A 25,248-nucleotide genomic window follows, 5' to 3' on the forward strand; every position below is an offset into this window, starting at 1 on the left:
TTAATATAAGACTTCTCACTGCTGCTCAGGTAGATTTGTTTTATAATGTTAATTTAAAACTCCAGATTAATAATTTTTGTTGTCTCCACCTCTGATCTCCACATTGATAAGTCTTCAAACCTTGTTGTGCATCTTCTATCTTTACAGTTGTGTTTTGGAGAAGAAAATCACTCCCTATCAGTGTAACCATGGTTACCTTATGCCCTATTGATTTTATCACTTCTGCCTCTGGTGGTGAACACAGGAATACAGAGTTCAAATTGCAAAATGCTGTTTATCTGCAACAATACATAGCCATACTATGTATTGTGTTGAGCTGTTTTGAAGCATTTCTGTTCTGCTTCCTCAGAAACCTCATAGAAGGTCATCTTTCATCAAGAGAAACTCCAGAGAGACTGCGCACATCAGAGTCAGATCTTTTTGAAGAGGTTCTGGATCAACATTGTGACCAAGGCTTTCTAGCCAGACCAGGAGGCACACTAGGTATATTTTCGTGAGACACTCTTTCCCTTAGAATTAGGTGTTATCAAGCATTTTAGAATGATTTCATTGTGCATTTTAAGAAAGGAAAAGATAAATCTCTTCTCTAGGCTGAGAGAGCATTTTTAAGGCTACCATGGTGGAAAAAAATAACCTTTTGCAGCAAAGCAAGCAAGAAGAAGCATCTGACTGAAGGCAAGTGAGCTTGTCACATCTAACCCAGACCTGACTCTTTTGGATTTGTTTTTTTAACCTTAAACACTTGATTACTCTTCAGAAAAACATGTTATTGTAGCTCTTCCTATACACAGGACAAAATAATTTTGAAAACTCTGAATAAATGCTTGTTTATATAACTTATATTGCTTTTAATGTAATGTTCAAATATATGTAATGTTTGATTCATTTTTATCATTCAAACTTAATTATATGATAAAAAAAAATGATTTGTTTATATAATTGTTTTTTCATCTGCAGCCCCTCACAATCCCTCCATTGATCTGGAAACTTGTAGCCTCTATTCTTGGAAATCATATGGATCAGTTGATTCCATAACCACCTATTACTGGAGGATCTTGTGAAGAGAACAAGTAACAGCATGAAAAATATCAATAAAAAGCAAATAAATGAACATCTCTATTTACTATGACAAAAAAAACAAAAAAAAAATAACCAACTTTTCTTTAAATGTATGCTATAGAACATGGTAGGGATGATTTAGAATAACATACTGTAGAAGTACATTACATGCTGCATTTTCTTACCATTGGACATCTGATATTTACCCAAGGGAAAGTTAACACTAAATATTTGTAGCGTCGGCTCATTCTGTTGATACAATACCAAAAAACAGCCAAATTTCAGGCATAGTTGCGAATGGTGATTATATATATATATATATATATATATATGAATACATGGTAGAATATTACAAACCATTGCGTAAGACAATAAGCAGGGGGTATAGGAATGGTTTGCAAACCTTAATTAATTCTATTTTGGGAAAATAAAAAATAAATTTAGGGGAAAAAATGTTGATAAAATATTTCCCTGGACCCTTCGCTTGGGCCACCCTTGATGGCCGGTCCCTGGCAGGGCCATCGGCTGCCGATCTTGGCCCACTGGGGCCTGTGCCCAAAGTTCGCGGGGGGCTCTGGCTGGGGCTCTCCTTTGCCACCCTCCGGGTGGGGCTAAAGTCATCTTCGGGGTGGGGTAACTTGGGTTAGTGCTCCGGGGCTGCTGCTGAGGTCCCGGGTCTCTGGGAGTGAGTTAATGTCTGGTTGTTGTTGTGCCACTTTTGTGATATGTCTTTTTGATTTGGTTATTATTTAAGAGCTCTTAATGACTAGCAGCTCTGTTTTTCAGTAAAAGCTGTAGGAAACTTTCTGGTGTGTTTATGTACAACTGTAACAGTTTGTTGTCTGGTGATAGTGTGGATTGAAGGGTAGTTGCCTTCTGTCTGTTGTGTTTCTGTCTTCTCTTTCTTCTTTCTTCCTTCCCCTTTGCTTCTTCTTGCTGTCTTCCTAATTTTTTGTCCCCTCCGGTCAGGTCCAGCAAGATAACATAGATTCCATGATTAAAAGTAAATAAATAAATAAATGAATCAGATTATCAAGAGGAGCCTTATACTCATAGGGGAGGCTTATGGGTATAGGGCTCAGACAACCAGATTATCATTTTGCTTGCTATGATGCTGGACAGTATCAGGTCAACCTGATTGCACCTCAATTATTTATTTACATAAGCAAATAAGAAAACGGACCTTAAATAAATTAGAATGTAAATAATATTTTGTAGTATAACAAATAATCTGGTAAATTCAAGACCTATTTGTAGACTAATGAAGAGAGAAGTGGTAGTTCTCACATTCAACTACATGATGTCGCTGTGGCCAAACAAAGCAGAGAGGAAGTACAAAACATCAACACCGAAACGCTTTGACAAGTTACAACTTATCTTAATACTAAACGAATGTATTAAATTTTGTCATCTTTGATTGCGTGGTTGTACAGAGCGGTTACTTTACATATTTTCTCCCAACACGAAAACTTTGATCAAGTTTGCACTCTAGCTCTGATAGCGAGGAACTGAGAAACGCCCCATTTTTACAGCTATGCGTTGCGATGCGGACACTTGTACAGACGAGAGTTGGCAGAGTTGGGTTGGCTGCATCGTTAGGAGGGAAATGATGCACATCTGACCACACCGAGCTCAAAGGAAGATCAAATACACTGGAATGGTTTTTAAAAAAAGGCGTAATCCACACTTCAAAGTGACATTATTGGTACAAACAAAAGCATTTCGTAGCTGTTTACACCTTCTTGAAGACTGATGGAAGTTGACAACTGCTTCAAAAATCAGCTGCATTCATTGTAAGTATAACATAATAAGTAAACAGCGTGTCTTATTCTATATGAAGAAGAAAGAAGCGGTTAATAGAATTTAACTGGTGACATCATGTGGGATTCGCCCACATTTCGTTTTTTTCCCTCGTTTCTGTCACTGAAAACAGAAGGTTAGAGCCGCTTTTAACGCATTTAGTATTACAGCTGTCACTAAAAATGAATTGCTCTTTTTGTTTGTGTTGGACTGCTCCTAGGGATTTTGTTAAGCCGATGAGTTTAGTCATGGATGATCGTGGATCCCAGTCCCATCCCCTGAGCTCTGGTCAGAGGTATGTACAACAGAATGGCCATTTAGAAAAACAGCTCTAACAAGTATGATTTTACTTGCTAAAGAGGAAAAAACATGACATGGATCTTTAAGGACTCTTTTAGTGTAAGTAGTATTAATCACCTGCCTTTAAACTCAGCTAATCTTGTTTAATTTGCATCCACTTTGGAGGAAATTGCTTTTGTTCCCCCACATTGTGCACAATATAATTCAGGAATTTCCACGGTTGAATTGTCTATCTGTGGGGTACTGTCAACAAGTGGCAGCATGCAACCAGCTGTTTCCTCAGCTGTCTAGACATAAGCATAATGCCACCTTTTGTCACACAATGCCTCTGCATAACCAACGTTTTCAACAAACCTCAACTAACATTCTTTTAACTCAGTGCATCTCATCTCAGAGTCACAGTTGTTGCAGACGTTTCAACCTCTGAACTTTCCTCATTTCCTGCTCTCAGAGTTTTACTGAGAAATTGCCTCGACCATATGTAGAGGTCATGGGAACTATTTTGCAGGGGAAACATTCAGCCTCCTCTGTCCTTGTGATGAGGCTGATGATTGTTGTGAAAATCATGCATTTGCTGAGCTTAAAACCAATATTCTGTTATTCACGGTTTCAGTGAAGAAGTGTTGGGACTGTATGTGACTGGATGGAATTTCCCATCACTTTTTGTCTGCTGAGTTGGAGATGATGTCAGCTGCTTGTATTCCAGTGGTTGGAATCATTAAAAAGGTTGAGTGAGTTTCCAGGGCTTTTTTTTTTTTTTTTTTTTTTTACCAGCTGCTGCGCACTATTTTGGCATTTTTAGACAATCTGCCAAGAGTTTGAGATTTAAATGAAAGGTGGATGGAGCATATGATAGTTTCCAAGTCAGTGCTCCATTATAGCTGTGCAAAGTTTCCAGTCCTGCCCTGCGATACTGTAATTTCCCATTTGTTAAAGTAATATTTAGGCATATTATAAACCGATTTTTGTTAGACTTCTATTCATATTTCAAAAGAATTGTGTAACCCCAGAGCACAGCCACGCTTCTTGGCAGTAGGGAGTAGCAGACTACCTAAATCTCTCTGTGGTTTGAGTATTATTTGGTGAAGTACACCACACTCTTCCATATGCTACTGGGGTGTGGGGGGTAAACAAATGCTCTCTATCTGATTTCGGGCTTCATTTATTTAGGGTGAAGGAACCTGCTGCTTCTCACTTTTTCAAGTGCAATCACAAGGGGAGATTTTATGTGACCCTCAAAGCTATGCATCATTTGTTATCCAAATACTGACCCTGCCAGAAACACTTGGCTGCCTGTTTTAAAGCAGGGATGTTGCTGGCACACAAGCACATGCAGATATTATTTAACTTCAGGCTGTCTTAACTGGATTACAAAGTGGTGTTGCAATCAGTAAAAATCAGTAACAGTGCATTTAAATGACACGACTAATTGTGCTGCAAGAAGCATATTCATTCAGTCCTCTGGCAGTGCACAGCTCAATGCTGGCCCTGCTAATTGGACACACCTTAAACCATGATCTCACATGGCTGGCTCTCCTCAGGGCAGAATGTGGAATTGGTTAAGGCATTGTGAATCCCCACAGCTTTTTCCAGACGTTCAAGCAATGCAAGGGCACAGCTGTTCACGAGTGTACGGATGAACATTACGGCAAAACTGACAGATGAACTAAGATATTTAAAAAATTTGGCCATGTGGAGTTGAAGCACATCGACCAAAGTCGAGGCGCAGAAATCACAGGGCCTGGAGTATGCCAGAGCATATCAGTGTTTTCTCCTTGTAGTTATCTCCAGAGACAACAAGGCTGTCTTCATTTAGGTTTATATAATCAGCTGACAGCACATTGCTCTCAGAGATCTCACTGAGATCTTACAGGCTCAACAGACATAATAAAGGGTGTCATTCAAAAACACCCTCCCACTAGATGGAATATAGTAATTAGCATTACAGTGCATGCAGCAATGAGCAAAATGCCTGTTTGAATTGTGAAAAGTTTTTTTAAGTGATGCTTTCTGCCTCACAAGCCTAAAGAAGACATGATGGCTGACATCCAGGGAATAGGGAATAATGACTTGTCTTTGTTGCCACTCCAAAGCCAACGCATTGACCTTAAATACCAACACATACTTCTCTATGGACAGTGATGAATTTTATTAAGCACAATTTGGCTATTAAACCTAGATTTTCTCTTTCTCTCTTACACAGATATTATGCGTATTCATTTAGATAATGTTGATGGTGTTCAAATAGATTTGTTGCACAGATCCTGGTTGCACACTGGCTAAATAGACTGGAAGACTTGGCCCCTCTTTGTTTTCTGTTATGCACTTTTCCAGGCCATAACAGTTGAATAACTCCCACTCTTTGCCTGTGCAACATTCACAATGACTTCACTTGAATTAGTCCTTTGTGTGCTCTCAATGGGAAACTTTGCATATCTCCAATAACATCCAGACATATTATGCAACAAAAGAACAAATTGCCTCAATTTGTTTGACCTTCATTATCAGTGTTTGTCTTGTTTAGATGAGATATTTAGAATAAGAGGCGAGCCAGTCCTGACTGGCACTGCTGAGTTTTCAGCACATCTGCTTAAAAGAAAAGCACAAGTATTCAACAAATACCAAATCATAAAAGCTAGTTAAAAAATAAATAAATTGCACACAATGACATGATTCTCTAGATGGCACTGTCACTTTGTCTGATGTTTTCTCAGGCCTGTGTAGCAACACCCACATATTTGGGTGTTGCTATACTAGTTCCTGAGTTAGAATTTGCATGATTTTAGATTGCTAAAGAGCAGATATAGTGAAGCCTGGCAGTTCCTAACAACGAGTGTAGCAGGCTAATGAACCACTGCATGACACAAACAGGCAGCCGTAGCAGAGGACTCAGTGAGGACTTTGGCACTGACAGCAAGTATTAGTAAGTAAAAGAAGAAGAGCTGCTTTGTATACAAGATCCACACAAGTTGTCTCTCCAGCTGTGCTTCCTTATGCCTCTGAGGGGCTGCTTTTATTACAACAGCAGAACTGTTATTTCTAATTATACTCATGCACATGTCTCTGTTTTCAAGGAAAGGTTAAAGTTTTGTGCAATTTCTCCTCAAACTGAGGAAAAAAAAACAAAAAAACAGAATGGTTCTGTTGTGCTTGTTTTTAGTGTAAATGAGAAGTTGCCTTAATATTTTGGATTACTGGTCTTTAGGCTTGTGCAGCATTGAATACTCTCTGTTACACTGCTAGTAATGAAATCAATGGGCCTGTTTTAGTGGCGGTCTGGTGTGTATTTTGACTTTAGAAACCTTAGTTCATGTGATCAGCAAAAGATGGAACGCATGCTGTTGTGCCATTGAAAGATGCCCCGCTCTAGACAATGTGGCATTGTTTCAGATGAAGGGACACAGTGTGATAGTTATAATTATGACTCCAGGGAAAGCTTTTGCTCTTACAAAGTTATTTTATCTAAATCTTGGTCTCTCTTTGAAAAGCACTCATTTAGTCAAGTCACCAGAATCCAGAGTGAATTACCGTACCTTATCTTCTCTGTGAAGTTTGAGCAGGACTCTGTAGGATTATTATGTGTACTGTAGATTCCTGAAGATCTAAACAACCTCGTATACATTCACTCCCTTGAGAACTGTATAAAAAATATGCACAAACAGACTAAAATCATGCATTGTGTTCCCTCCTTTATGTTTGCGCATTTTTTTTTTCTTTGCATAGCCATGCGTTTGCTATGGTGCAAAGTTTAGAAGGGGAATATCCGAGCTGCACTGAGATAAGGTGCAGGGTAATGTACCATAACAGACCCTCATATCAGCAACCAGAATGATTTTGAGAAATTGCAACAAATAATCTCAAATCTCTTATCTAGCACACAAATCTTCCTGCTAGCTTCCTTTGCTGTTTAGCTAAACATTCTACATCATATATTGCTGTGCAAAAGGGAGTAGTAATAAGTTAAAATGGGACAGATTATGACAAGCGGACATAATGCTCTGAAAGTTTAACTCAAGTGCTTCAAATGTCTATCAGTTCTACCCATAATGATGTTCAGGACACCCTGTGACTTTGAGTTTAACCAGGCTGCTGTGGGAAATAGTTTTTGTTTAGCCTCCATTAATAAACGATACACACAGGAGGTGGGAAGTTCTCATAGGGTCCGTGTGCTCTTTCTGTTACTAATCCCTTTCCATCCCACACTGCTTGTAAAGTAATGGCCTTTCCAGACCCTCTTTAAAAAGCTTGTGTTTACTATGGGTGACCTCTCACCAGATTACCAGCTGTGGCTCCAGCCTTGTGTTTTGTCTTTCCTCAGGAACCCCTACTCTCCATCCCTTTGCCTCATTTTTTTGGGTGAAATATGACACAAGAAAGGTCTTGCTTAAACAACACTTAACTTTAAGTGAAACATACAATAAAATGATTCAAAGATAATTGATTGGATTAGTGTAGGTGTGGTGGTGAGTGTGCTAGGAAGAAAAAGCAGATAACGCTAAAGAGCTGAAGTGTTTGAGGTTTAAGGGGGACTAAAAGGTGAAAGTGGGGTGTTTCAAGAGATGTCTATCAAATTCCAATGGCCATGAGTAGTGGGTAACAGATGGTGGTTTACCAAGACTCCAGGGATAAATTCTCATCTCCTTTATCAAATTGGCTGAAGGTTCAGTGCTGGGCAGGTCTCAGGGCTTAAGGGGGGTGTCTACCCGTATTAGAGGCCAGGACGATGGCTGGTTTTGGCAGGTGATTAGCTGAGTGCTGATAGCCCAAGGACGTCTCAGAGCATCCATCTGTAGAGTTGACACTCCCCTTTCTTAATTAAATATTTTAGTGGCATTCAGCTTACAGTTGGACACTTATTATGTACATAGAAAAATATGAGAGACAGCTGAAAGCTTATAGGGAATTAGAGTTAGCTTGGATGAGTGTTTTCAGAAAATGATAAATAAATAATGATAAGTAGACCAAGAGGACAAACTACAGGTGAATAAGGAAAGCTTAAAGAGATTATATTAATCAACAAATATTTGTCATAAATAGATGTCCTAAACTTTGCCTGATGAATATTTACATTAGGACAACTATCTTTTGTAATAAGGTTTTTTTTTAAATTATATACTTGTATGTGCAAATAAGGCTTGATGTTAAACATTTTTAGAATTAAATTGTGAACCTTTACAAAGAATGCTTCAAAATGAATGTTTCACTTTCCTGACATATTGGAGTCAACAAGTCAGATGGGATTTTGGACATTTCTTTCATGACTATAAATCAGAACGAAAAACACTCAACAGCTAGATAACAAAATGGCATACTGACATATTTATACATGAAATAGTCTGAGGGTCTCATATTGAGAAAAAAATGTCTTTAAAAATACGGATTAAAATATATTTTCACCAGAAACACCTTTATGTGGAAAATGATATATTACTGGAAACGTTTCCACTAGAAAATTTTTTTTTTCTTTTGCATTATAATATCCTGATATTTGAGAATCGAAATAAGATATCTAGTTAAATGTGCACTGATTTACATAAATAAAGCAACTGCTGTAGAATAAAAACCTTATAGTGTATTTTTTATGGTTTCTATTCATCAGCCAGAACAGAACAAAAAGCCTAAAATCTGAAAATGAAATTGATTTTAGTTCCGTGTGTTTTTCAACATGGGTTTTATGTGCTTACATGGGTGTCAAATATTGGTTGAGACAAAAAACATCTTTGCAGTTGGACCCATAACTGAGCAGGAGCAGCTGACCAGCAACCGCTAAACAGCCACAATGTAATAAAACGGGGCTGTTAAATGTGTCAGAGAGCTTCTCTTTGCAACTAACAAGCTGAGACTATTGTCAGTAAGAACTCCTAAAAGGATAGACCTTTTTGTTTAGATTTTTTTCCTTCCAGTCTTAGTTGTGTCATTTCTTTCAGTCCCCATGCTGTTTGTGTAAAAATGGCACATTACCTAAGAAGTTCCTTACAAAAAGCCATCACCACAGATGTAGAGGACCTGATGGCTTTAATTTCTTTCTGAATGCCAGCACAAAATATTCAGCCTGTTCTTTACTATTTAAATGGCACATTTGATCTTCAGTATGTCCCTCTCCCGGAGAAGTTATTTATGAAAGCTTTGCAAAGTGTGACTTGATAGTTTTTTGTCACAAACAACAAAAACTTGTTACTTTAGAGAGTTATGATCTTTTAGTCCATTCCTGTAATTGTACAAAACTCCTCTTTTTTGGCTCCCCCTGCTCATACGTTAAACTGTTGTCTTATAGCAACAACTCACTTCCCAACCAAATTTCAGTGTGACTTTCCTTCGTTCAGCTGAGATCTTTTCCTTGATGTAGTCAGACATTTAGCCAGGATAGTCCCGTGGACTTGGTTTGATTGGGCAGGTAATCCCCAAAAATTTGTTTTGATTTGTTTTCACACCACGCTTTACTCAGGGGTGACAACACTGACCCAACATCCATCCATCCATCCATCCATCCATCCATCCATCCATCCATCTGATAATGACAAAATAATTTAAACACCACGTGACAGCTACACTCAGCTCTGAAGTCACGTTGCATTTCAAAACTTCATTGCGGATCGTGGTTCTGTAAATGCTGTGATTAAACAAAAAGAAAAAAAACGTTTAAAATGTCCTGATGAAACCTGATCTCAGATAACATGTTGACAATAATACTTAGAAAGAATATTGGATTAATTTTATTCGGAAGTACGACTGAAATTACTAGCCCATAACAGCTTGTTTAGCTGTGCGTTCCCGTGATGGACACGGTCTAACATCGGATCAGGAGGAGAAATACTCCGGGTGCTCCTCGCTGGACCACAAGCCTATCTATCTTCACCTTCATGAGACAGTCCTCGCTGTCAGACGAAATGTACTCACCTGTGTGTGTGCACTTCTATGCATGTGGCATCAGGACAGAACTCACAGAGCATCTATGACATGCTGGTGTGTAAATCAGATAAATAACATCACCGCTTAGTTTTTCACCACCTGCACCCACTGGTAGGCAGGCGACGGATATGCTTTTCCTTTCACTTTACCAGTATTTCATTCCACGCTCTAACACATCTAACAACATCAACCTCTTCATTCACCACTGACCTCCTTCTCATCTTGTGGTGTTTGTAGAGTGGGTTGCACATTCTTAAGTAAAAGTGTGGAACGACTGATGGAAACTGGCACAATGAAAAGTCCAGGCAGAGTTTCCTGAATGAAGGTGTGGCGTTTACATGGCTTCAAACAAACTGTTGTTTAAATTGTTTTTATTGTAATAGAAGCAAGTCTGAATATAATAATGTTTTCTTGAAGCCAATGTTTAATCTTCCTCCTTTTGGTTGCAAATCTTGTTGCAGATCTTTCTTTGATGCATAAAGTTAAAGGAGAAATGAAGCTGATTGATTTTAAAGTACTGTGCTCGTCACGGTTCTGATATTTTGAAGTTAAACTTAGTGACTGTAATTATGTGTAACTTTTTTTTCCAGTTTTTCTGACTACATTCTTTAAGTGAAAGAAAATAACTTAATGATCCTCCAACATGTTTCTACAGATGTAGAGTTCATTCCTTTGTTTCTCAATAATAAATGTCGTTATATATTTTTCTAAACCGACAGGTGAGCCAATTCTGCTGAAGTGAGGTGTGGTTTTGGACCGTTGGCCGTGTTTTTTTATAATGAAAAGCAAACACAGAAGTACCACCTGATTAGATTAGGGAGTGAAGATGGCTCCAAAATGGCTTCAACCGTGTGAGAGAACATCAACTGAGTTAGGACATCCTCTTGACTTGCCTTGCTCGTTTACCCTGTTAATTGCATCATAGCCGCATGAGTAGCATGAAGGCTCAAACATGATCATTCAGCAGATTAGTCCTGTCTTTGTCTAAGTGCTGTGAGCTTGCATGCTGCAGTGTATGTGAGTGAACATGCTGCTTCACCGGCCCCACCCTCAGGTTCATGTCTGCAAGGGGAGGCAAAGCTGCTTACCTTCTTGCCCATGACCAGGGGGGGCAGTGCTAGCAATACACTGTATTCTGGAGCTTTAAGGGAGACACAACAAGAGGGCCGGCAGGATTTAGGTAGAGGAGACAGATTTCTGATGTCACAGCTTTGGGCGTGGCATTAAGGTGGGCCTTTCAAAGCTATATTGTCGGAATTTAGTCTGTCTGACTGCTCATGGGAGAATACATAGGAAAGGAAATTATGTGAGAACCTGTGGGAACATCCTTGGGTAGAAAGGTAAGAGCGTGGGATGAAATGTTGGCAAAGTAAGAGGAAAAGCATATCTGTCACCTGCCTTCCAGGAGGCTGCAGCACAGCTCTCTTTAGGTGTTAAAGGCTCTTGAAATGCTTTTGTGTACTTCATTTTTTACACTCACACTATAAGTGTTTGTGTGTTCTGACTTGAAGTGGAGGGTGTGCTGGACTTGCTGCGATGTGGCATGTTTAAGCCTGTATAGCTGACTGTATAGCTGAGCGGTTGCTAGTGGAGTTTGGTGGTACTTTTGGTTAATGGAGCATAGAATATTTGTTTGGCTTTTGTTTCTTAAAATAATTAGGGTGTTGTCTGAAAGTGTGACTGAGGAGATTGACTTCTATGAAATGGAAAAGGGTGGAAAAAAAAGCTTGTTTCTTTGTTCATGTACCCAACGTTTCCCAAGGGGCCATCCTGCTACCCAGCAGCTGCTAGCATACCAGAGAAGGCATTCTTGTTAATCCTTCATCTTCTCTCTACCTCAGAGGAGCTAAACATTTCTGAATTTGTCTGGTTTTTCTTTCTGAGTTGCTGCTATTTAATCCCTGTGATCCAGTTTAGCTTTGAATTGAATGGGTGAAAAAACTTGACAGAAATGCTGAGGTGTTTCTGATTAAAGTAAGGCCACCTGGAGCAAAGTAGAATGGAATGAAATGAGTTGGGATTTTTCTGATGTTCAGCTGGTTAAGTTCTGCAGATTTTTTTTTTTTTTTTAATTTATTTTAGTCATTTTTTATTTCTTATAATAAAGCACAGTAACCACCCCCACTCCCATCTTGTGCCTGTCAGTGCTGTCTTTTTCACACCTAATCAAAGAAGTATTTGAGGTATTTTTGCATGAGCAGAAGCATCTGGATATTCAGTGCTTTCACTTTCCTCTGTTTTTTGGAGGATTTCATCGTCTGTTTAACTAAAACCTCATCATTCAGTTGTTAATTGAGAGATTTAAAGACTTTATTTCCTCAAGTATTACTAAACTAGAAAAGTCTTTTAGAAACTTATGAGTTTTGTACAGCAGATTTTCAATGCCTGCATCACAGGTTACATTCATTCGTCTCACATTTGTCTTAACATTGCAAATATTCAAATCGCGGATTGGCTGATGAGTAAAGTAAAAACAGGAAGATCAGGTTAACAAAAGAGCTTGGCAGGCACGGTTTGTTTATCGTGGCACATACAGTTTTTCATGCTATGACAAGGTGTAAGAAATGACACAATGACAGCAGGCCTATTATTTCCTGGTAGTCTATGATCATGTCTGTCAATCATGCTCTGCGGTATTGAACGGACTTGTTTGTGAGTGTCAGACCTCCCAGGAAAAGCCTGCAAATGAGGCAGCAGCACAGTCAAGCTGCAGCATGTCCCCCTCTCATTTAGCAACACAGCAATGCATGCCTAGATGGAAAATACAAACCCCTCTGTGTCCGTCAACGGCTCGGTGAGTCTTGATTTAAGAACACTTCCGTGATGAGGCAGCTGTATAAACTGAGCTGACCCTGAACTTGACACATAGCTGCTGTTTATTTTTCCAAACTAATTTATTAAACTCTTCTGTTTGGAGAATTCATAATTAAATATACAGAGGCGGTGAGGCACGACCTCGCCATAAAACCGAGAACACAAGACGCTAAAAGAATTTGGCATTAACCACCTTACTCAAAATAAATAGAAAAAGAGCTGAAAAACTATTTAAGTTTATTACAACAAATTTCACAACAGCAAAAAAAAAAAAAAAAATTGATATTTTTCATTTTGAAACGTTTTCTTTTTTTCTCTTTTGCAATGTCATGTCTTTCTTTTTGTCTTCCAGGTTGTTATTCTGTTTAGCTTTTTGGTCCTAAAAACCAGAGGTTTTTAATGCATTTTTTTAAACACTACATCTGCTTACAGAGCTACTTTTCAGAACAATGTGTGGGAAAATAGAAAGTTTAGATACTTAACAGACACTGATGTAATCAGGACTTTGTACCCACCACAGTTCCCAGTATAAATGTCAACTTGTTTTTTTCTGTTGATATGTGCAAGGAATTCATGTCTTTCAAAGTGAAACCGTTTGTGGTGGCCTCACATCAACAGTTTGTGTTCTAGCAGGAGTTTTTCCATCTAACTCTCCCTTCTGCACCCTGCACAGACTGAACTACAGAATAATGCAAGTTTGCTTCAAGTGAAGCAACTTGGGTCAACGTTTCTCTCAGCTGTGACACAAATGCACACACGTGTCAGTGTGGAAACATGGAAAGTAGTCAGCATGGAGGATGTTTTCTTGGTATATGGTGATTTTATTTTTTGATTATTTGGAAAGGAAAAAGAAACACAAAAACGTAGCGATATAGTTAAAGACAAATTCATTTTTAATCTAATCATCCTTGTAATAGACTGAATCACCTCACCGGCTCAGAGCTGCAAATGGTTATGTGGGTTAAAGGTTAAATCACTTAATTCATTAATCTCTTTGTTACACATGTTAGCTTAATCAAACCGTAAAACTTTAAGTTTGAATAGACCAGTGCTCAGTCAGGGTCATAAGGATGAGTCCTGTTCCCTCTATCCTCTTTGGAAATTTGGGCTTGGAACAGGTTGGACCAGATTTATTCATTGGAAATTATGACAGATAAAAATGTTTACAGTAATTCACAACCATTTTTGTTAATGCAGCGACATTTGAAAAGGATCCTCACAAGGTGATTTGAATGACTTTTAATTCACCCAAATACTAAAATGAAGTTTTTCACACTGTTTTGACAATAAATCAAGCAAACCTACCCTCCATACTTCAAATGTAACACCTATTATCCATTTATTTTGTTTAATTACTCGCTCAAATAATTTAAAGGGAGAGGGGATCATTGTAAGAAATATATAAGGGATATGTTACACAAAAATGAATAATGAGAGACACTACTGCTTAATCTGTAACTTCATGAATCACCAGGTTAAACTAAAATCAGTGTGCATGTGCTTATTTAGTTAACATTTTGAAGTGTGCAAAAGAACTGAAGGCTACAGTATCTCACCTGCTTTTAAAGTAATGCTGAAAGAATGATGTACATTGGAATATTTTGTATTTAGACTACGTTGAAGGGGCCAAAAAAACAATACCTCAAATTACACAACATTTGACAGATGATATTGGTCTGGTTGGGACTCTGAGCCTTGTGTACCATGTAAGGTTTTGCAACTTTTGCTGCAGCAGTTTGGAAGGACTTTGTACACAAACTGTTTGATTGTTTTATGGATTTGGGGATAGCTGGTGTAATCCGAGTTGATTTGAGTGAGGTAAGCAAGCTTTTTGCTGGTATTATTATATATGTGCATCTTTTTCTTTTTCTATGTAGGTTCTTTTGTAACTTTCTCCTACTTGTAATCAACAACTCCTGACAGGAGATGATTTGGGCTTGCTGATTATCATTTCTGTTAGATGACATTCCTGTGCTGTCCCTCACTGCTTTTAACTCAAAAATTATTAGTTTTTAACATGTTTTCTCACTGCTTTCTGCTTGCTTGCCTCAGTTGCTTCAGCCGCCCTTCTTGAAATATTTTGAATGTATAGTACCGTCCTTTGCTACAGTACCATCTGTAGTCTGGCTGACATGATCATATGATGAGGTAAAGCAGTGCACATGGATTTTACAGACTGCCATAGTTGCTTAAGAAACCAGGAGAGAGTGACATCATTGTTGGTCCCTATTTATTAAAGGGGCAAATTTATTTTTATGGCACATTTCATTTACAAGACAATTCAAAGTGCCTTACATAAAACATTAAAAGCATCACAGCAGGGTGCAGGAAGCAAAAAACATTAAAAGAAATAAATTAAATAAAAACTGAAAGAAAAAGCTAAAATAATATGTAAAATGTATGTTTTTGTTTTCTTTTAATGGTATGCCATGGCTTAAGACATAAGTTTTAAAATACAGTAAAAAAAAAAATACTGTATATTGCAACGCAAACCCATTTCAAGTGATTTCAGGCCTGGGTCTTGAAGGACTTGGTGGTTACTCCCGCAATTGCATTAATTAAACTATTAGCCTCCTTAGCCTTTGTGTATTGGTGAATAGTGCTCCAAAATGAGAAGAGGTTATTTTTAGTTTGCTATTGTAGTGAAATCATTATCCTGTTTATTTAAATGTAATTCCCAGCTCTTCATCAATATTTTCTATTTATATAATACAGTATTATATAATTAATACATTGTTGGACAGTCATTTGATTTACTCTGCTACATTTGTTACTGTCTATGTATCTTTACTTATGTAATTTTCAAAGTGTTTAAGGGCATTCGCCCCCATGGTGATAGTAATAATCCTTGGTGGATGTGCCTCACTGGAGCCTGTGACCTTGCATAGCTCGGATTCCTCTGTGTGAAAAAGCAGTGCCCCCACGTGAGACTTTGCAGGGCGTAATTGAGAACACTGCCTCTGCAAAAACCTTTTCTGTGTGCACACAGTGACTGCAAGACGAGTGTTTGTGATCCCTGTGCTCACTGAAGATGTGATCTGTTGTTTACACTGGATTCTTGTCATAACATCTGCTGTTTTTCATGTCTGACAAGTGGTGATGCAAAACAAAATGTGTCTCGGTTAATCCTTATACCCTATAATGATGGCCCTGCTCAAAGGAAAACAGTTTCTTGTTTATAGTTCCAAGCACTGCATTTTGGAAATGGTGTAATTATCTTATATACTTTGTGTCACAGATTTCTCATGCATGTGTGCAACAGATGGCCAGCTTACAAAAAATTAGAAAATGGGGGGAAAACAATGCCAGAATATAATATAGATGTATATAATTTTTCATTTCTGTTGTGCGTGTGTGTGTGCGTGTGTATGGAGTAGTCTGTACAGGTTAATACCTGCAGCTGGTTTCGCCCACACCTCACTACCAGCAGTTTCCAGGAATATAAAACCTTGATAAGCACTTCTAACACACTTCAGCCCTAAAATGTTCTTGTCATGCTTTGACCCATTAAAAAAGTTCTAGCTGTAACCAGAGATTTACACAAAGGTCTGTTTCGGAAGGACATATCATGTAAAGACTTAGCAGTGACTAAAATTAATAAATAAACCTTGTGTTTTACCGTCTCTCGCATGTTTGTCTTTTCACAACCCTTTTTTTTTCAGGGTCACTGAGTAAATCTGTCCACTTGGTTGTCTTGTGACTTGTGTGCGAAGTGGACTTGAACTCTCAAATTTTCCAGTGTCACCACTTTATACAATATGTAAAGGAAAGTATTAATTTCTGACAGAATATTGTCACGGGTGGCACAAATCATTTTATGTTTTTCTTTTTCAATACACACTGATGCACAGGTGGGAAAAAACCTCTAAACAAATAGCAAAGCATTGTGAGAGTGGTTGACACTTTTCTTTTCAACTGCAGGGTGTCAACCAAAAGCAAAGCCCCATCCCCACCAGGACTGGATCCTCCAGGTTTCTCCCAGTGGCATCCAGAAAACCCCCATTTAAGCATGGACCAGAAGGAGAACATTTTGGATAAAGAGCTCTCAATGACTGTGGTTTTGCCTGGTGGAGTGGAAAAAATGACAGTAGTTCATGGAAGGTACCATTACACAGCTTTATCTGAATCACCATTCAGAAACATGATGTATTTAGGATCATGCACATATACATATATTTGCAGTATAAGCAAATTCACTGCATTGCTTTTGTTCATTTAAGCTCAACATCATGAAACCGATGACAGATTAAGTCATCACATGACGTCCAGCTTTTATCAGACTTAGTCAGATGGGTGGAGTGGCTCAGTGTTGTGGTTTTAGTTAATATGTTCACTTGAGCAACATTTTACTTTATAATTTTTGTCATAGACATGAATAAACATGTGTTTCTCAAACTGAATGAATCATCTCACTTTTGCACGCCACAGTGCTGTAATGACCCAGTTAAATACTTAAACTCGGACTGTACCACCTAATCAGATCAGCATGTGTCAGCATACAGTACCTCCATGTCCAAGTGCTCCAGAGCAAAACTTACATTAAGATATTGCTATCACTCTCTCAAAGCACAATTTTTCACAAGTTACACTTTGGCTTCTGACTTTTATCTGGTTGCATCTTTTTTTTATTTTATCATTATTAACCTGCTCAGAGGAACTAACTGAGTTGGCATTTGAAGTTTTAAGTTTTACAACACAATCCTCACGTGTTGTCAGGGAATCTTTTGCAGCTATTAATTGTTTTGTGCTGTAATCAGTCTTTTTAAAGTCATTTTTAAAATGCTCTTTTTTGCACTTAACACTGCAGATGCAACCACATCTGCAGGGATTTATTAGTTAGTTGATCAAGAAGAAGCAATTTTAAACTGTAAAGGAAAATGCTAAATGTACTTTGTTTCCAGATTCTAAAACATGACTTATCTCAGTTTTATAACTCACCCAGAATATTGTTGTGTTTTGACTTAGCTGAACAAAATAAGACATTTTTCGTGTCCCTTTGGATACTGGAAAACTAAAGAGAACATATTCAGACATTTTGTGAATAAATATACATGACTGGCACGTTTTAAACCAATCTTTGATTAAAAAATGTACAGTAATTAGCTTTATTTATCCTTTGTTTTATCATTCAGCCATTAATCTGACTTTATATATGATGCAGTTTTCATTCAAATTTGGATGCAGCACAAAGTGCACATGCCAAAAAAAAGAGACGAAACCAAGTTAAAAAAAAAAAAAAGGAGAAAAACGCATCCCACCTTGTACCACCCTGTCCCGTCCCAGCTCTAAAGCACTGAAACATTATATTCTGAACAACTTTCAATACAAGAGACAAGAGGGGAAGAGCTGAAGAAATGCTGTTTTATTTGGAAAAGAAATCTGAAATGTGTGTGAGGAAATGCTAGAGGAAGATAAAAAGTTGCGAAACCTTCAGGGGATTAAAAATTCTCAAGTATTAAAGGACCACAACTAGAATAAGAATAAAGATCAACAAATATTATATTAGTGAAACAATTAAATAAATAAAACTAATAAATAAGTAGTAAAAAAAGTCAGGTTGAAAGTATTGTTAATTGTTTTTACCATAACATGATATATGCTATTAAATTAACATTATGGGCCTTAATAAGAACAGGATGCCTCACCATAGACTTTTGTTCTTACTTTAGTAGCGATTGAAAGGTGTTGAGTGTTCTTCAGGGTTCATGGGATTTTACTAATGGGTTTCATCTTATTCTTCCTCTTCTTTTATTATTCCAAACATTTTCCCTTTTGTCTCCTTTCTTAGCAAACCTGTAATGGATCTATTGGTGACACTTTGTGCACAGTATCACCTCAACCCCTCGAGCCACACCTTAGAACTGGTCACTGCCAACAGGAACAACATCAAGCTCAAACCCAATGCTCTCATAGGAACTTTGGATGCAGAAAAGATCCTACTGAAACCTAAGGGAGAAGATAAAAATAAGAAGACAGGGCCTCAGATGCCTGAGGTATTTTGTCAAACCTGGTAAACACAATTTTGTTATTTACATTCACTGAATTGTAAAAGTTTCTCCTTGTGCTTCAGGCCACTGTTCGGATGGTAATCAACTACAAAAAGACCCAGAAAACAATATTACGAGTAAATCCCCGAGTCCCTCTCTCCGAACTCTTACCAGCAATCTGTGAGAAATGTGAGTTTGACACAGAGACCACAGTTCTGCTGAGAGATGTCCAGTCACCGGCCCCTTTAGACCTGTCCAGTTCACTTAATGATTACGCAATACGGGAGGTTTATGCAAGGGACACAAAAGGTACGTTTAAAAATAACCACACCCTGCAGCCATTAGATTTAGCAGTTTAATGACTATTTACAACTTTTCTGCACCTCATCAGCTTCCATTTTGTGTGTGTGTGTGTATACCACTTGTGCACTACATCTTACGTTTGTTGGTTTTTAGGACAACCTGCCTCTCCATCGTGCCCAAGCTCACCAACATCTGCTGGTATTTTACGTTTGCACACATTGATTGTGTTCAGTAAAGCTGCCATATTTGCCAATTTTTTTTTTTACAACAGCAATTTTCTTTTTTCCAGGAGCAGTCACACCAGGCAAAGATAAAAATCAGAAGGAGAAAGAAAATAAAGGCCTCTTCAGCATGTTTAGAAAAAGCAAGAAAAAGTCAGAGCAGGTAAATGTCCCTCTTTAAAATGCTTGTGTCACTGTTGATTAAATTCACTGATAGCCCAAAGATGTTGCTTTGTCACTAAGCAAATGTTCACTTAAAGTTTGCTTTGCTTTTGTTTGCCATTAGTTAATGTTCACTGTACTTTTTGGAAACTGGCTCCTTATCACGTTCTGATTGGATATTTGTTCTTCTAAAGTCAACGACAGCCAGTGCCCCTGCTTCTCCTGTACTTGTGAGCAAGCCTCGACCCCTCAGTATGGCCCTACCTTCCTCAAATTCATCTCCACTTGGCTCTCCCACAATCTTTGCTGATGCGCCAAAGAAGAGACGTGCACCCCAACCCCCCATTGATGTGTCTCAGAGCTGCCACTCGGACCTCGGCACCCGTCGGAGAATTAATTCTGAACCTAATTCCCAACTTGACCGTGATCAGGTGAGTAGATTGAGATAAGATTCAGGCTGTGATGTCTCACCTTGGTTTTTAAACACTCAGCCAAAATAATAGAATGACAGTCATGTGATTTTGTTGTTGTTATGCTTTGATTATGTGTTAATCTTGTCATAAAGATCACTGGTGTTAGTCGAGGGTCCTCTGCAGAGTCCTCACTAAAGAGAACCAAACGAAAGGCTCCTCCACCCCCAACATCTCCAACTACTGCTGTCCAAGAACCAGTTTCTCCAGATGAAAATTTCCAAGGTTTGCCTTTATTTGTTTATCGGTAGTTCCTATTTGTTTTCCAGACCACATACAGGGGTTATTTGTTTATCTGATTTAGTATTCAGTCTGAAAGAATTTGGTTTTGGTGTAAAATAAAATTTGATCCAGCATATACTTTGACCTCAAAGTTTTACAGCGTGCCTTCATAGTTATTTTCTTTGGGTCTTGCACCCCCTGGTGGTTGTTACTGAGAAATGCTTTATTTGAAACATTTCATCACTGTGAACTAGAATGTATGGGTCTTTAAATATTGCCAATTATTGATCTAAGTAAATTTATTGTTAATTTTACTAATAAAAAAAGGCATCACATTGGTTGTGTTTGAAAGTTAATGATGCTCCTCTTTAAATGCATTCAGCGTTGAAGCTTTTTTTTCTGCCTATTTTTACTGCCTTTAGTTGTTTGCAGGTTTGCTAACAGCATTGATCTGTTTAGAAGAAATCAAGTTTCTAACTCACTCATTTCTGTTGTATTCTAAATTTGTGTAGGTTAGAAGTTCCTTGGTATTTTTCTCTTGAGTCACCCTGTTTTCACATACTTTCCTGTGATTGTGTAGGCACCTCACACCCTATTGTCCTGCTAGGGGAAACTCCACCAATCCTGTATACACAGCAATTTAAAAGATAAAAATAAAAGTATGTCAAAATATTTTAACTAAGGTTTGGTTGAACAGTTTATGCTGACTTATTTACTAGAAATCTAAAGATAAAATGAAGATTGGAGAATGTTGTCCAATTCGCAAAGTTAATTCCCCTCAATGAAATTTACTCAGATAATAATGGATTTAATCTGAAAGCTGTTGTGCGCTACATTTTTATAGAGTGCAGTTTTCTTTCTGACCCACTGTAAGCTTCTATGTTAACATCTGTCATTTCTGTCTCTTAGGATGCTTTTGCTTTGTCATGTAAACTCACAGCTCTTCTCTGACCCCTCCTCTTTTCACTATCAATATATCTGTCTGATCTCACTGATAGAATCCCACAGTTTTACAACAGTCTGCATGCATATAAAATCCTGTCATCCATTTCTGATGTTTCCAACAACAATTTCACAGAGACAAATCGCCTCCAACTACTCTTTCCCTAACCACCCCTTGTGACTCTTAGATATCGAGATCAGAAGCTGGGAACGGCAAGCTTTGTTTAAGTGGCCTTGAAATTCCTCTTGCTTACTGCTCCTCTGTAATGTGCTTCCTTTAGCTGCTCAGTCACTGGAATTTAGTCATGAAAACACTGTCTTGTACCCATTTTTGCAAGAATGTATTTATGTTAGTGTAAACGGATGTTTTTCATGGAGCTTGTAAAGAAAAATAATAGGCGACTGAATTAAATTGCATCAAAACATAATGGCACATTGGACCCTTCTAATTCCATGGTCTTTCATGTTTTATAGTGACTGCAGTTGCCAACACACTAGAGGAGATAATGGAGCAGGAAGAGACAGCGACTGTTTCTGTAAGGTCTGCAACTGCTGGTAGTTCACAGGGAGAGGACAACAGCCTCAACTTGTCGCCTGAAGCCTCGTTACATTCCCCTTCTCCAGATACTGAGACAGAGAGCACAATGTCAATGGAGGGCAGTGGGGAAGATCAGTCTGTTGATCTGTCCTCAGATGGCAAGTACGAACTTAAGTAATGCCGCTGAGGGAGGGGCTGTGTCTCTTTTTATTGTTCCTAATTTTCTTTATCAGTATGAGTAGTTTCTTTCAAGTCTTCACTTGTCTTTTTTTCTTCAGTAAGCTGCAAAGCACACTTAATGATTCTACACCTGCAGTTGTGGGAGAAACTGATGGCACAGACCCTTCAGAACAAGGAGCTACTGGTGGGTTTAAAGGAAAATTCTTCATCTAAAATATTCTGCCCCATTCATATAGTTCTGTCCTCATGTTTGTCCTTCTTAAAGACATCCCCTGTCTCACATGAAAAATAAATTTTTCTGTACAGAAAATGGTCAATTTGCAGTAGAAGATGTCCTTCCACATCCCATTTATGAAGAGTCGATAGCTGACAGTACTGAAGGTGGCTGCAGTGGTAGTGCCCTCCCTCTGCCTGTAACACAGGACGCAGAGGTGCTGGCCTTAGTTCAAGCAAACACTGAAACCATGCGGGAGCTGACAGATGAGTTGGAGGGTTCATTGACCACCAGCGCATCACGTCCCTCTGGAGAAGATGCTCAAGTCCAAACGGATTTCATACGGTTCCCTGTGCCTCCACAGGAATTCATGGACAAAATTCCTTCATCAACAGAATCGCCTGCCTTCGAAGCAGTGGGGAAAAAAGATATGGGCACTTTGACCGAGGAGCTGGAACCCTCTGACCTCAAACATGCCTCGTCCCCCACCTCAGAGACCTCATCATGCCAAGACTCAGCACCAAGTGCCCCTGTTGTAACAAAAGTGCCATCTATGTATGCTGCAGACTCTGAGCCAAAACCCAAGCCTTCCAATGAGCTCACGCGGGACTACATCCCCAAAGTGGGGATGACAACATATACTGTTGTGCCACAGAAATCTCTTGAGAAACTGAGATATTTTGAAGTTGCACTGACACTGGAAACACCCCCCGAAGCTTCAGCAGAGGGACTTGATATTTGTTCTCTTGATTTAGAAGAGAAAGCGGGACAGAGGGACCAAACTGAAGTCTCAGAAGAAAAAGAGTTGAATTTTGATTCACCCAGGGAAGATTTTTTGACAAGCACTACTAATACTACTACTACTACTACTACTAGTACTACTTCTACTATGAAATACACTGTAAATGGAAGTACACCTGAAACTACTCATTCCTCATCACCAACAAGTTTACACAGCACAGACAAGCTCTGCTCTTCGGTTAATGGGGCGTCTCAAGCAGGTTCACCGTCAGAGGTCAAGGAGTTGAAAATTCCACCCGCAACAAAACCTAAGCCTACTCCTTTCCGCTTGGCACAGCACAAAAAAACACCTGGGTATTATGTGACTTCAGCTGCAGAGAAAAGTCTTCATTCCAGTCCTAGCTCTCCTGTGAGGGAGACTGAAGGGAATGTAGAAAGAGACGCATTGCCACCCCCTCCCCACCCACCTCCTGTGCAGTGTCAAGAGAAGACAGCAGGGGCCACTAATGTCCAGCTGAGTCCCAAACAGGATGACAAGAATGCAACCTTCATGCAAATGACAAGGCAAAGCAGTCTGCCAGCAAGAGAGTCAAGCATAGGGTTAAGCTTGGAAAAATTAAGGAGCTTTACAGCTCCTAGACCTTATTCTCCTACAACTCCATCCCGCTTCGCCCAGGCAGTGTCCTCTGCTGTGAAAAGGAGCCAGTCCCTCTCCCATGCCCCAAAGTCACCTCCGTTCACTGTGTCACCACCTGTTTCTCCAATTACAAGTCACTCATCAGTCTTAGAGTCAAAAGGATTATCTCAACTCAAGGTTAGTTCTGATACATGTTGCATACTGATGTTAAAATATCTAACTACAATGAAAGCTCATGAGACCACAGGTGACAGTTTATTATAATTCTGCTCAGACATAATAATGTTTAAATAGAAAAGCACTGTGATGCTGATCTAAGCACTTTTTTTTGTTTTTCCTTGAGGAGTTGTACAGGATAGAGTGAGATTTTATACAACCATTCCCTGTTTGTCTTCTTCTGTTGTGTGTGTATATATATATATATATATATATGTGTGTATATATATATATATATATATATATATATTCTCTCTTAACTGTAGCTTATGTTTTAAACTGTATGATGAAGTCTCCATTGATTTATACTCAGTTTTTTTACTTTTAAACATTACAGGACTGTGACAGTAGAGAGGTGGATGGTGATTGCTCCACTCTCCACAGAGAGGAGGTTGTTCAGAAGAGCAGAGAGGGCAGCCCGTAGTGGCACCTCAATCCTCTGGTGGTAAATCACTCACAGTAAGCAAAATTCAGCACCTTGTAATATTGTATTTGAACTTTTAATCTCAAAGTTTTTTTTTCTTTTTGGCTGGTAGGAGGAGCTCATCCTGTCCACTCAGACCTCTCCAGAACCATTTTTTTATTTCTTTACACAAAAGAAGAAAGTTTCTTTTGTAATACCTCTTTTTAGTGGTCTTCACCAGCGTGCATATTTTCTTTCTTTTTTTTTTTTAAATAATTTCTTTCTTACATAATTATTCTTATGTATTTAATGCCTCTTTTATTTGATGCAATGTTGTGCATTTAATGCACAGTATTGTGAGCAATCAGAAATGACAACAGTTCTATAAATTATTTGAATCATCCCCAGAGCTGTAATATTATTGGGTTTATTAAAAAAATTAATATCTAAATAATACTGGATGTTTAAGAAAAGCCAGGTCTGAACTATGGTAAATATTAGATTATTTTTCAGATCTATATTTAAGTATTACAGATTTTTGATTAAATATATGCAGAAATATACTGCTATGTACAGTGCACTTGTTCTTGTCCATGAGTGTGATATGAATAAAGCTTTTATGCAGTCATTTTTGGTAATTGTCTTCATTGTCTTCATGTGGGCATGTGATTATTCCCTGGTTTTGTATCCCGCAGACTACGGGCTGTCATTCACATTTACTGTATTTACTTTTCATAGTAACCAAGCATCATTCAATTTAGTCCCTAACGTAGCCAGTTTTTAGTGTAAAATTTAGAAGTTTTTCTGATGGAATTTAAAAGAAGAAAATAAAACTGTAGGCTTAAAGAGGTTAAAGGCGTCTCCCAAAATCAAAAGATCAACTCAGTCAGCTTAAAAAACAGGTTGATCAAATTTTTCTCTGCACAAAATTTAATTTAAAAGAAGGAGGTATCAGTGTAGTGTATAAAATCAGGGTTTGTTTTTCACACCGTAGGTGAACTTTATATACTAATATATTCAGGAACTCTGGAGTGTACTGAGCAACTGGAGATGTGACTTTAAATATATTGACTTTGAAAAGCAGAGGTGAACCTTTCAGGTTAGAAAGTGATCAAAGCACACTAGACATC

General features: G+C 38.4%; 1 protein-coding gene across 11 annotated transcripts; it reads left to right on the forward strand.

The window, feature by feature from the left end:
• The first annotated feature begins 2,653 nt into the window (after nt 1–2,653).
• On the forward strand, nt 2,654–24,746 carry cobll1b (cordon-bleu WH2 repeat protein-like 1b). Of its 11 annotated transcripts, none has more exons than XM_042001216.1 (14): nt 2,654–2,852; nt 3,080–3,154; nt 16,804–16,983; nt 18,671–18,875; nt 18,953–19,178; nt 19,326–19,370; nt 19,462–19,556; nt 19,750–19,986; nt 20,121–20,250; nt 21,664–21,889; nt 22,006–22,091; nt 22,214–23,676; nt 24,053–24,174; nt 24,252–24,746. In XM_042001216.1, the coding sequence occupies exons 1-13, from the start codon at nt 2,812–2,814 to the stop codon at nt 24,137–24,139; spliced, it is 3,096 nt and encodes a 1,031-aa protein (XP_041857150.1). In that variant the 5' UTR covers nt 2,654–2,811; the 3' UTR covers nt 24,140–24,174; nt 24,252–24,746. The 11 variants fall into 11 exon arrangements, with proteins under 11 accessions (XP_041857150.1, XP_041857151.1, XP_041857148.1 ...); XM_042001217.1 differs by having other exon boundaries at nt 24,053–24,157; XM_042001214.1 differs by having other exon boundaries at nt 2,655–2,852; nt 24,053–24,160.
• Nucleotides 24,747–25,248: the final 502 nt, after the last annotated feature.

The sequence above is a fragment of the Melanotaenia boesemani genome, chromosome 12 (assembly GCF_017639745.1).
Source record: "Melanotaenia boesemani isolate fMelBoe1 chromosome 12, fMelBoe1.pri, whole genome shotgun sequence".
Lineage (NCBI taxonomy): Eukaryota > Metazoa > Chordata > Actinopteri > Atheriniformes > Melanotaeniidae > Melanotaenia > Melanotaenia boesemani.